The sequence below is a fragment of the Telmatherina bonti genome, assembly GCF_933228915.1.
Source record: "Telmatherina bonti genome assembly, chromosome: 11".
NCBI lineage: Eukaryota > Metazoa > Chordata > Actinopteri > Atheriniformes > Telmatherinidae > Telmatherina > Telmatherina bonti.
Genome location: NC_136629.1, coordinates 18,775,968 through 18,789,137, shown reverse-complemented (window position 1 = coordinate 18,789,137; position 13,170 = coordinate 18,775,968). Strand labels below are relative to the sequence as shown.

The 13,170-nt window shown below is 36.5% G+C and overlaps 2 protein-coding genes across 2 annotated transcripts in view; one reads left to right on the top strand and one right to left on the bottom strand.

The window, feature by feature from the left end:
• The window catches only part of pkd2l1 (polycystic kidney disease 2-like 1), a gene marked incomplete at both ends in the record, with an annotated part of 5,548 nt that extends 2,870 nt beyond the window's left edge, over positions 1 to 2,678 (top strand). Inside the window, 11 exons of the mRNA XM_079248741.1 lie at positions 7 to 231; positions 322 to 550; positions 632 to 802; positions 900 to 1,081; positions 1,167 to 1,287; positions 1,368 to 1,466; positions 1,561 to 1,682; positions 1,762 to 1,879; positions 2,001 to 2,134; positions 2,237 to 2,378; positions 2,529 to 2,678. Of these exons, the coding sequence (XP_079104867.1) occupies positions 7 to 231; positions 322 to 550; positions 632 to 802; positions 900 to 1,081; positions 1,167 to 1,287; positions 1,368 to 1,466; positions 1,561 to 1,682; positions 1,762 to 1,879; positions 2,001 to 2,134; positions 2,237 to 2,378; positions 2,529 to 2,678 (1,693 nt within the window). The remainder of the gene's footprint in view (positions 1 to 6; positions 232 to 321; positions 551 to 631; positions 803 to 899; positions 1,082 to 1,166; positions 1,288 to 1,367; positions 1,467 to 1,560; positions 1,683 to 1,761; positions 1,880 to 2,000; positions 2,135 to 2,236; positions 2,379 to 2,528) is intronic.
• Positions 2,679 to 4,141: 1,463 nt separating this feature from the next.
• Positions 4,142 to 12,254, bottom strand: tial1 (TIA1 cytotoxic granule-associated RNA binding protein-like 1). Its single transcript, XM_079248531.1, has 12 exons — positions 12,106 to 12,254; positions 11,635 to 11,731; positions 11,372 to 11,470; positions 11,194 to 11,248; positions 11,022 to 11,109; positions 8,356 to 8,431; positions 7,635 to 7,743; positions 7,256 to 7,351; positions 7,041 to 7,125; positions 6,696 to 6,819; positions 6,307 to 6,452; positions 4,142 to 6,150 (listed from the first exon to the last, which is right to left on the bottom strand). The coding sequence occupies exons 1-12, from the start codon at positions 12,132 to 12,134 to the stop codon at positions 6,027 to 6,029; spliced, it is 1,128 nt and encodes a 375-aa protein (XP_079104657.1). The 5' UTR covers positions 12,135 to 12,254; the 3' UTR covers positions 4,142 to 6,026.
• Between the last annotated feature and the right edge of the window lie 916 nt (positions 12,255 to 13,170).

Below are 13,170 nucleotides of genomic sequence, written 5' to 3'. Positions count from 1 at the left end.
TTGCAGGTGGACCTACCACAAAGAGAAAGACATTCAAGGTTCCTCTTACTGGGGCTTGCTGACCACCTACAGTGGTGCTGGATACTACCAAGACCTGAATCTCACCAGAGAGGAGAGCGCTGACATCCTGATGGAGCTGGCGGACCACCTTTGGCTGGACCAGGGAACCAGAGCGGTTTTCATTGACTTTTCCGCCTACAACGCAAACATCAACATGTTCTGCGTGATCAGGTGAGGAGCATCACTCATGGTAGCGTCTTTGCTTTCAGGCTATGGGTACTCACCAAGCAAAATGTCTAAAATTTGGTCTGCACAATTCAGGTTGGTGGTTGAATTCCCAGCAACTGGCGGCGCAATCCCTTCCTACCAGATCAGAACAGTTAAACTGATTCGCTATATCAGCCACTGGGACTACTTCATCCTCGGCTGCGAGTTGGTCTTCTGTGTGTTCATCCTCTACTATATTGTAGAGGAGATACTTGAGCTACAGATACATAAGTTTGCATATTTAAAAAGCATCTGGAACATTCTGGACATTGTGGTCATATTGGTAAGAAAATCTCTCTTCAATAAAACTGTTTTCAAAGATTTTTGTCACTTTTGAGAAGGTTAATATAATTCTTCCTTCCAGCTCGCCATTGTTGCGATCATCTTCAACATTTTCCGAACTATAAAAGTAGACAACTTGCTCGGGAAACTGCTGGAGCAGCCAGGCATCTATGCTGATTTTGAATTTCTGGCATTTTGGCAAATGCAGTATAACAACATGAATGCAGTGAACTTGTTCTTCGCCTGGATCAAGGTGAAGTACTGACAGCTTTCACTCCGAACACATGACAAGAGGTCTTACTGGACTGATGCTGAACCAAGCAATGCTCACTTCCTTCTTCCCTTTGTAGATTTTTAAGTACATCAGTTTTAATAAGACTATGTCGCAGCTGTCCTCCACACTGGGTCGATGTGCCAAAGACATCTTGGGATTTGCCATCATGTTCTTCATTGTCTTCTTTGCTTACGCTCAACTTGGATATTTACTGTTTGGAACAGAGGTTGAGTCTTTCAGCACCTTTGTTAAGTGCATGTAAGCAACACTGAAAATTGCAAATAGGAAGTATTTCCCTGGGTCTGCCATTTGTTAACCTTTCTTTTCCATGGTTTTCCCGCAGCTTCACACAGTTTAGAATCATCCTCGGAGACTTTGACTATAACGCCATTGACCGTGCTAACAGAGTTCTTGGACCAATCTACTTTGTTACCTATGTCTTCTTTGTTTTCTTTGTTCTGCTGGTAAGTCATTCTGCAACAAGAAGCCAATAGAATGTCTATATATATAGAGAGAGAGACAAATATACTTCTTTCCCCCTTAGAACATGTTTCTCGCCATCATAAATGACACATATTCAGAGGTGAAGGAGGAACTGTCATCCCAAAAAGATGAACTGCAACTTACTGACATCATCAAACAGGTAAAGGCCAATAAAATTAACACCAAAGTATTTTCATGCCATACATATTTTACAATCAAATTAGAAATAAAACATTTTGCTTCTTGCTGCACAGAGCTACATGAAGACCTTCATGAAGTTGAAACTTAAAAAAGAGAAAATATCAGATGTTCAGAGAGCTCTGCAATCTGGATCTGGAGAAATTGAATTCAAAGACTTCAGAGAAACGCTTAAGGAGTAAGAGATGTGATTACAAGAAGTATATGTGACAACTTAAGGGATGAATGTAACCTGCGCTGCTCTGATGGTTTTGCAGGATGGGACATGCTGATCATGAAATATCCGCAGCCTTCGCCAAGTTTGATCGCGATGGGAACAAAATTCTTGACACAGATGAACAAGAGACGATGAAGATGGAGCTGGAGGAAAAGAGGGTCCGTGCTCCAACTAAAATAGACAAATAAAATCCTTTTTCTTTATATGAGGTCTACATTCTTTAGAATTGTACTAAAGACACAAAGTTGGGATTTAATGCAGCATTTCTGTTTATCTCAGGATGCTCTGAATGCTGAACTCAACAATCTTGGTAAAAAATATGGGAAAAAATTACCAGAGAGGCCTCCTGTCCCCTCAAATGAGCACAAACCCGACTCCAGTCAAAACTATGTGTATCAGGAGCAGTTTCTAAGGTGAGAAAATATTTTATATTTAACTTAATTTTTTTTTTTTTTTACTGACAATGTAGTATAAAAAGATTGAACTGTTACTTTTTTTTTTTTTTTTCATTAAAGACTGTCCGGACAGGTTCGCCAGGTTGAAAGCTCTGTTGCAGGCATCACAACAAAGATTGAGCTGATTATGGACAAACTAGCATTACAGGAGAAAGCCAAAAGGAAGGAAACAGCAGATAACCTCTCCGCCAACAATCATAATGTAAGTATTTTAGACATATTAGTACTAAAATCCTCTGAAAGGTGTGCCGTTGCAGAGTGGAAGAACTGTACTACAAGGAAAATCCTTTTTGCACTTAAGCTTTCTAACAATTTACACTCAAGTTCCTCATTTTTACTTAAATATGTACAGAAGGATTCACTTGCATCTGCCCCTCTCTGGACGACTGGATCTGCTTCAGATGGCCGAGTCCTCGTTCATGTTGACCGAGCAACGAAGGCTGAGGGGTCATCCAGAAAACCAGGGGTTGGCAGCAACTCCACATTCAGCTCTCGTATGTGATCAGCTTTCTCCAGACAGTTGTGGGTTTTCTTGAAATAAGCCGAATGTACAACAATTCAAGTCTCACAAAGTTCTGTTTCTAAAATCATGTCATGTCATGGTAGAACTTAAATGTCACTCTTGTAATGGAAATATGTAAATACTGTATAAATGTTTTTGAAGTTATTTACTTGCTCGGTGCCTGCACTAAGGTGAATTCTATATAGACATTTAGGCTACACTGCTGTGAGATCCGATTGTATATCTATGTACTATTAGAATTGTAATATATATATATATATATATATATATATATATATACACACAATGTATTGAAAAGTTGAAACAAAAAAAGCTCAACTATTAAAGTTATGCAATATAATCCAAAACTGATGCAAAGGCCACCTAACATAAGATTCAAGTTGCTTTGCTTTGACCGTTTAATGTCTTTCACAGCTGCTCAGAATCTATCGCTTTAGTTTATATTGTTCAGCTCTTGGTTTGCAACAATGCAGATAATGAATATCTGGATCTGGGACACTATCTGTGGATAAGTCTGAAACTTCACCCTAAGCTCTGATGACAAACTAGATTTTTCCTTATTTTAAAAATGGTAAGAACCAACCTTTTTTTCCTCTTATGAAAAAAAGGTCCCCCCCCCCCATTTACAGTCGAATATTTGTTGCTACCTTTAAATGTTTTGTTTACTTATTTTGGTTTCAGAAGACAAGGTTGCCAAAATTAACGGTTTGACCAGCATAAAATATCACCTTTTCTATTTACAGTCAACTGAAAACAAATAAGTGTAAGCAAATTCAAAGTACATGGTAGCATGGCGCGTCCTCATCAGAGAAAGTGTTCATGGAAGGGTGGCGGCAACAAGCCCGTTTAAGAAAAGTAAAGTGAGAGAAAAGGCTTCGCTTTGCCAAATGACACAAGAACCAGACTAAAAATGATCAGCAAGGCTTCACCTCTACATTTCTGATGCAGTTAGAGATCATCGCAGATCCAGAGAGGACCTGGAGAGCTATTTCTCATTACTACTTAAAGAAATTACATGAAACCTTGTCAACAACTGCAGGTTATGTTGGAAAAACAAAGATGGTCAAAACATGACTTTCAAGCTTTTTAGAGTTGTATTATGTACTTGCACATGTTTTATGCCAATATGACAGAAGTGGTTCCAGACTTTCTTAGTATTGCAACCATGATCAATGTTAATCCTAATACTTCAAAACAAAAAGGATAAAAATGTCTAGAGCTTTATAATGTACCTGCTGTATACAGCATTTATCATCAAGGCAAAAATTTCAAAGTTGATTCAAAAAGATGTTAAAGTCATTTAGTATGTCTGGTAGACGTCATAGATAAATGCTTTTACAGTGAATGTTTGCTTTGCTGTTATGACTTCTGCACCACTTATCATCATCTAATAAATATACTGAACAACCAGGTACAAATGTTTCTTTATTTGAAGTGACTTACTGAAATTTTTCCAGTAAACGGAAAATTGATTTCATCATTTATTATTAAACATCACTTCTGTTGTTCAACTTATTGACATAAAAGCAAATTGCCATTACATTCAATATTTTAAGCAACATGTCATTAGCGTGCAGTTCCAGCCGATACAACATCTGCTTCCTGCCACACCCTGAAAAATGGCACACAAACGCAAAAATGGGGAAATGCAGCTGAAAAAATGTTCAATTAAAAATGGAGCTTCTTTAAATTCAGATGTTTGAAGTTACAAACAAATCAATTAAGGCTTATTCATAAACTATATTGCTGAAATTCAAGGATGGTTCAATGATCAATTTAATTTCATATCATTCTACCTACAGTATGTACATTATCTTAAATTCATAAAGGATCATGATTAAGGTTTATATTTACACTCTCATCAACCATGACCCTGTTTTATTTCTCAAACACTCCCCACTGAAATAAACAAACCAAAACATAATCTAGATAAACCAAAAGCAGAGGAAGCTTCCAGGGTGTGTAATACACTGTACAGAATGGCACATAAACAAATCAAACCCAAATGCCGGGATTTCTTCAGTAAATCCTTTGTGTTGCGATTTGCTAGTGATGCATCTTCTTCAGCAATATAGCTGGGATACAAAGAAATCTTGAAATTAAAAAAAAATTATGATCTATGGGGCGGAAAATGTTTCTTCTTCATCATCTCACCAACCTTATGAGAATTGTTGAAAAAGCAATTTCATATAAATTAGGGTCTATTTTTGGTTCAAAATTAAGTTGCAGATTTTAAGTAAAATACCCTCATAGTCATTGGAAAGAAAACTATATTAGCTGAGATTTTGGGGGGGGGGGGGGGGGGGGGGGGTCAATTAAAGTCTCCTTTCCTATCGTTGCCTTTACCTAGATCAGAGGCTGAGCTCTTTTTCTAGCCTCCAGTAAGGTGGAAATGAAACTGTATCAAAAACCGCCAATGACGTGTATCACTGCGATACAAAATCTGAAAATTCAGATTTTTTTTTTTTTTTTTTTAAACTTTTTGCTCCGAAAGAGATGTTGATAAAATTTATTTCTACACAAACTATCCAGAAGATTCCACATCCCAGGAAAGTCTCTTAAAGCCACAACTGTTTGTACAAATAGTCTCTTCATGTTTACTGGAAAGGTAAACTCCAGGGCCTCTATTCACAAAGCTTTTTGTTGTTGTCCTATTACATAAATCACAATTCAGCAGAGTCGGTTTATGAATTGAATGTTTAGACCAGCATTTATCTGGTCAATCCTTTCTCTCAGGAAGCGCAGCACAAATTCATGGCGACCAATAACAGAAGCACGATTTGTGCAAAAACCTGTGAATTTTAAAAACTGACTGTTTAATGAAGTGGCATAGAAAATGGTAGAAAAATGCACCTTCATGACTAGTAAATATTATCATAAATGTTTACATTTTCCCCACAAGTTTTGAATACGAGATGTCAGTAACAGAATAGAAGAAGTAAACTGAGATTTAATAGTTTGACCTATTTATCAATTAAACTTGCGATGAGACCAAAAGGTAACCAATGTTTGGTGTCGCTGTGAAGGCGGATATCCTTTTGTCAGATGCTAAGTAGGTTTAAAAAGGGCTTAACATCAAATTGTTTTATGTCCTTAAGTGCTGAGAAAAAGTTACCAGGAGTTTGTCTTTCCTTCGGAAGTCCAAGAGAGATGATATAAATTTCTAAAAAATTGTGATATAAACTGACTGGCATTGAACTAGTTTTGTAGGAGCAAGTAGCAATAAAAGCTTTGTGAATATGGCCCCTGCCCCCCTTTTACCACAGCCACTGTCCAGATAAAATAATGCTGTGCTCCCTCCATGTTATGCTTATGTCTGCAGCTATCTCACTGTGTCTGATAGCCCGCCATGCTGAAATTGCCCACGTTGGACATGACTGAGCCAGGAGGGGCTGCTGCCTGAGCTGATGGAGATCCAAAGTTACCCATCCAGGCAGTTGACTGAGACTGCCTGCAAAGACCACACAGAAACAAAGTTAGCGTGTCGCATATCAATTGCGCAAAAATGCATTTTTCCATCCTACAGGAAGTTTTTCCAAGTTAGCAACTATAACAACCCTATAGGCCTTCATAAGTGTTTCAACAAATGCTACAGAGAAAAACTCACTCTACTCCAAATCCTTGCTGGTTCCACGACTGGCTGTACATGTTGTAGGAAGGAACTTGCCACCCGTTTGTCACATACTGTCCATACTGCTGCTGCTGTGGATTCCCATAGACCTGGTTCCACTGACCCCACTGATTGTACTCAAACTAAATGCAGGAGGAAATAAAGAGAAAAGATAAGGTAAAGAAAAAAATATCAGAGCTATCCATTAGATTTCAGCTCTCAGAAGCAAAAGTTATATATTAGAAATGATCTAATATAAAATTTAAGATAGTTTTCATCTCCGGTCAGATTGTTGAGGCTGAAGCTGCCGTTTCTGCCTTGCATCGCACCTCATTTTCCTGTTTCAATCTAAATCAGTTTTACTGAACTGGTGGAGTTTTCTCTACCTGCTGCGGATTTTTTGTCATGTCAGGAGACTCTTTGCCCCAGTAGCACTTCACCATGTGTCCCTCAATGGCGGTGCCGTTTACTGATACAATGGCATGTGCAGCACTGTCATGGGAGGAAAACCTTAAAAGAGCAGATCAGAAATAAGTATTTTAGTCAGGATACTCAGAAAATGCACAGTTCTAAAAATGAGATCAGAGAAGCTTCGTAAATACTTTGATGTCAAGACAAATCTTACAGAACATATGTATGAAGGAAGAACAGATATTAGCTGCTCTATAAAAGTCTCTTGAAATGCTTGTGATGACATCTAGAGGCCAAATGATGCAACAAACTGACAGTACCTGATGAAAGAATATCCTTTTTCTGGGAAAACCCTGACTTCCATAATTTGACCGAATGGGGAGAAGGTCTGTCGCATTAGATGTTCTGAAGAAATCAAACAGGGGAAAAAAGAAGGTTAATCTGGTTAGCTCTTCCAGAGAAAGATGTAGCGTAAAAAAAGCTTCTATTGAAGGGTTACTACAGAGTGGAATAATGGTGAGAGCATGACACTTGCCTGATAATCCTGACTGGATCCCACCACAGTACACAGTACAGTTCTGTGGACTGGACTGATTCACAACATCATCAAACCTCAGCTGCTTTGAACCATCTGAGAAAGAACATACCACACATAAGTGAACAGATCTATACATTATTATTTTCTGGTATAAAATCCATGACAAAACTGTAATGTATGTGATCTGATGATCCCATTGAGTACAATATTTTCCCTTCAGAATAATGAGTCTTATAAAGGCTTTCACATCATCACATCAAGTTGCTCAACCTAAGAACGGCATTGTGTTTATCAACACACTTTTTATTGAAAATAATGCTCAGATCACATTCATGACAGTAGGTACATTTTAAGACCATTATTTGTCAATACTCACTGTCCTGAGCATTTTTAGGAGCTGGAGGTTTACGTGTTGCCCAGTTAGTCCGGATTTGGCGCCCTCCCAGCCACTGCCCCGCCATGTGAACAATGGCATTTTCTGCATCCTAAACATACAAATCGAGCACAGTCACCAGTCTGTATTTCATCCATTTTTAAAAAAATAATCTCTAGAAAAATATCCACCACTGTTTATAGTGCAATATTTATATGATTACAATATGGTGCTCTAAATCGTTCTACAGTCGTTTCCTAAATGTGAAGCTTGTAAACTGCCAAAATCTTCATGAATGAGAAGGATAAAGTGTTATTTTGTGTATGATAGCAACAACTGTGACAGAGTACTTATATGCTAAAAGTCAGCTTCCCCTAAAGAAATATAGACAATTTTGGAGATATCTATATATATATCTATCTATATATCTATATATCTATATATATATATATATTTTTTTTTTTTTAATTAATTTTTTTTTTTTTTTAAACATTTGTTTATGTGTTAAACAAATGAATGGCGAAACCCTTTAAATTATCTTGAGACCATTGTGGGTTCGGGACCTCAAATTTGGGAAAGGCTGTGCTAGATGATGGTAATATGACTACACTTATAACTATTCATCTTCTTACTTTTAATTTTTTCTTTTATATTACAAGGCCTTCTGTAGAATAATAAAAAATACACATAACCTTCAGTCTTTGTTCTTGCACTGAAGCCTTACCAGTTTGTTGTAGAAGGACACAAATCCATACCCCTTTGATTTCCCAGTCGTCATGTCCTTCACAACACGAGCATCTCTGGAAGGAAGCATGAAGACAACTTCAGCATACTTAACAACTAAACACTTCAAACTAAAAAGGAACCACGCAAAACACACTGAACTGTGAATCCTCAAGCCTGTCCTACATTAAGGTAGATTAGCTATCGTGGCCTTGCTCTGAGCACTGACTCAATACATAACTTGAAAGCAACACATGAAAATAAAAAGAAAGAAATGAATTTCATAAACAACTACAAATACATGCAGCCTAGAGTACTATTTAAATGATTTCATGTGTATTAATGGATCTTTACCACTAGAGCACCATCTTTTGCTCAACCCTTACAACTGTAAGGCTAGTGATTAAAATAAAAAAAAAAAGGAACGGATATGGATTACCATGCATTCTTAATATCTGCTGTGGGTGCTCTTCCTACAAATAGAAATATATAGAAAATATCAGAAGAGAAAAAAGGAATTAAATGGCATACATGGCCTGTTAAAAGATTTCTTTATTTTTCCTGGTCAATTCTTTACCACCAATATGGAGTATGGAGTTTGGGGAGCTGTAAATTTTGAGAAATTGACATTTTCAGAAATTTTGCTAAAGGATCAATGCACTACAAACAACACTATGCAAATCAAAATGAGACAATTTAAAAAAAAAAACACAGATTTAGAGGTATACACCAAATATCGGAATTTGTTAAATCTAATCTATATGTTAATACAAATAAAGACATCAGAAAAATTGAATAAATAGAGAAAAAAAACTACATCTGAGTCTCCAGAGTTCCTTGCTGTTAGCCTTCAAGCTCCTGTCCAATCCTATGAGCATTTCTGTAAAATAACCAAAGTGCTATTACTCCACTGAGATGCACAACTAAAGGTGGTTCAGGTTCATACACAAAGCTTACATTTTGTTGCAAAACTGTAGTTTACTTACCACAGCCTACATGAACATAGAAATAAAAAAAAAAAATTAAGATGCTAAAAAGCTGATTTCTTAGTCATCAAACACAGACCAAAGGTTTGTGTGAATTGTTTTGGGACTTTTGTGTGTAAATGCATACTTAAAAAAAAGAAAGAAAAAGAAAAAAAGAGAGGCTGCTCCGATCTGGTTAAGTTTCTGGGAAAGTAAGACAGATTAAGTCTAACACAGTCTACTTACATCAATACTTTAAAACATGTTGATCTATCTCAATCTATGCATACATGCACACATGTAGGGTGTTTTGGAAAGAGGAAGAAGAAAAAAGGTGCCATTTGCTTTGTAAGATATTATCTGAATGAGTGCAAGGAGGTAATCCATCTTGAGTGTATAACCTGTCATTTTTTCTCCATTTGAGAGTTTCTAATATTTATTCTACATTTTCATGCTACTGCGTTCTTTTGTGAGTTAGCATTTATTCATTCAAGGGGCTGCTGGGACATTTCAACCAACTGTACACAGAAAATAAATGTCCCACAAAGAGGCTTTTGTTTTTCCGAGTAGATCGAAGGATTCTTCAGTTTTTGCAAGTAATTTGTGATGAAGTCTAAGGTACAGTGTAAATTGGACAAATTAAATTTCCTGAAGGCATTGTGTGCCCTTTTGATAGGAGCAACCTATTAAAAAAATTTCAGAAAAAGGAGTTTAGAAGTATTTGAAACACCGGTGAAGTTATACAAATTGAAACTCATGAAGAAGTACTCCGTCAGCTCCCCTCAGTTCAAAACTCTTCATGTCACAAGTTTTACTCAAGAACAAAACCAGTGTGAAAGTAAAGAAATTAAGATCTTGAAGAGATCTTAGAGAAAATAAGATCTTTTTGCTTTGAATTTACTGCTTTCTTGTCACAATCTCTCTCATTCATCCATGTTGTCCAAGGAAAATATTTTGTTGCTCTGATTTAACACTTATTTTTTTGACACATTAAATGCTCTATTTATTTATTTATTTATCTTTTCTACAGCTCTCCTGATCACTGCAGCTTGCAGTATGAACTCTTTATTTTCAGCCAATTAATACTGAATTCAAACATTGTGTTGTTTTTGAACGGTAATGACTATTCCTGTTATGCAGCTTAGAATAAACAACTTACGAGCTTTTGTGGATATTAGATCTGATAGAACTAAGACAAAGACGTATTAACAAATGGCTGGAAATACTTGACAATAATCACAAAGTTGATTTAAACACCAACCAGAAGGTGCAGGGTAATTTAAAAAGTGCTACCTCCCATTCTGGGATCTTTCTGGAGCTCAAACTTCTACACAGAACTCTGTTTGGTTGCTGATTTTCAGCATTGAAGCTACAAGGACCAAAGAAAGAAGTCCCTAAATGTTTCTGTAAAAGGTCTCTGTAATAGAGATACAGCTATTAACACATTTGAATAAATTTAATGATAAATAGATGCTAAACTATTCTCCCACTCAAAATATGTGCACATTCAGTTAAGTCAGTCACCTCATGGTATGCATGTAAGCATAGTCAGTGATAGCTGTATCAGAGCCAAACAGTAATGTGAAATAGCTAAATATTTCCAAGAATAAAAAAACACAATAAAATAGGAACAACAAAATAAAGTATAATATTTAATTGTTTAAACTTTGCATTACACAAAAAAACCTAAGTAAAAACTTACGAGATTTTTCCAAAAGGCGCAAAAGCAGCCCTGACATCTTCAGTGGAAATCTCAGGATTCAAATCACCCACAAAAACATGGAAGTGATCTAAAATGATACAAAAACAAGGGATAACTAATTAAGCAAACTTTGGTTTCAGGTAATTAAATGAAGTAATAAGTCAACACTTACTGGATGTATCTTTCTTCTGGCTACTTGGTGTGGTGGCCCAGTTAACTTTAACCTCCTGAAAAAACGAATGAAATTAAATTTTCTTCACAACAATCAAGAATAAAAAGGAAAACCAGTGTAAAAGTAATCGGGCGAATTAAAGTGTATCATTTTAGAACAGTCATATTGACCTCCTTACCTTTCCTAAGATCTTCCTCCCATTCATAGCAGCAAGGGCTGCAGCAGCATCTCTGTGCTCAAAAAACTCCACAAAGCAGTATGGGTCATTGCTTGTATGCTGCAGAAGATAAAGTGTAAATCCACGGTTTGTAAGTGCAACTAAAAACATCTGGCCATAGCTGCATTCACCGAATGGCCTTTCTACATTTTTGGGTGTCGTGTGGATGGTAAAGAAACGACATATAATCAAATGACATGTCATCAAACAACTTGGACGCTTACCTCTGTAATCATTTTGCAGCTTTTGCAAGGTCCTATCTGGGTGAAGAGTTGTAAAATCAAAATCTCTGTTACATCCCTGGAGAGGTTTCCCACATACCTGCAGGAGAAAGCATGTGTCTTATTTTTCTTTTCTTTATTTATTTATTTTTTTTCAGGTTTACCTTGATTGTAGAAAAGTTGGATTATTATTGTGACGGAATTAACATTAGCTCCTCTGGCCTAGTGTTAACAAAAGGCTAGCATTAGAAATTTAAAGTCGTCAGAACATGTTATTGTGATGATCGCTACTTATTTATTTGTTTTCAAGAAATCTAATAACCATAAAGTTAACGATAGTTGAGCATTAAATGTTTTAAGCTTGTGTTTTCGTAATCGGGTAATAACATTAGGGAGCTAAGTTAGCCACCGGGTCCAAACGTTAGCAAAACTAACGGATCATAACGCAGTTGCTGGAAACGTAGAAATACTTACAGGGTTCTGGGGTGGGTTTCGTCGTCCATTGCTGATGTTGACTATCACCTAGTCAGGAAACGTTAGCTACTTTATAGTTAGCTGACGTTCACTGACGATGCACGCTGTTAACAACAATTAGCTAACTAGCTTACAAGCTAGCTAACCGGGCAAATGCTCTTACGTCACTCTATGAGTCGGTAGTGCGCCTGCGCGACAGGAGCCCCGAGCGGTCAGGGTGAGAACAAAACAAAAAACAAAACCTGCAAAAATGTTATATTGCTATGTATTTCCCTGTTGAGTTATTAGTCAGTAGATGTGTTACGCAGCGAAAACACTAAACATATCTAGTCAATATTTTCCTAGTTTCGGCTCTTCCGAAGTGTAATTAAAGGGTACGCTTGTTTTACCTTTCGCTGCTGTACGGCTGAGGGCGGTGCTCGAACCGAGAGGACGTTTCTGGAAACAGCTGTCAACATGAAGAAGGTTTAGTGTTGACAGTGTTTAGAATATAATATTCATGCTTGTTTATCTGGTACTGTCTCACAATTAATTTATTGTACCACTTAAAATGCATAATAAATTGACTGACTGAAGGTATGGTTCAATTTAGGGAATAACTGGCAGTATTAAAGGTTAAATAGTCTGATCAACCAATGTCGTCTATGAATTGATAAGTTATTACTCAAACTTATTAGCAATACATTTTTTCAAAGTTTGGGGGTTTGTAAGGATTAACAAATCAAAATTTAGAAATTAGGGATTTATTCCTCTTTGCAATTTTGCCAAATGACTGTTTTCCTTCAGAAATAATGCCAGAGTGAATTTTAAGGGAGAATAATCTTGAAAAGTCATTTATATTGGTAGGATATACAAAAAAAAAAAAAAAAAAAAAGGAAAAGATTTTAGTCAATATTTTGTTAACATCCTTTAAGAATGAAGAATCTGATAATATTTTGTTGACTAATGAAGATTTTAATGGCCAAATGCATCAAATATAGTAGCAGCTACAAGTGACAAATACCTGAGTGAAATGACAACTTCAGTGAAACAATCACAGTAGTTGTAATCAGTGCCATTATATGG

Coding starts and splice junctions, on each gene's coding strand:
- tial1 (XM_079248531.1), bottom strand. CDS start 12,134: ATGGACGACGAAACCCACCCCAGAACCCT. Junction 11,732..12,105: donor GAAACCCACCCCAGAACCCT/GTAAGTATTTCT, acceptor TTTCTCCTGCAG/GTATGTGGGAAACCTCTCCA. Junction 6,820..7,040: donor AAAGGATATTCTTTCATCAG/GTACTGTCAGTT, acceptor TGCTCTTTTAAG/GTTTTCCTCCCATGACAGTG.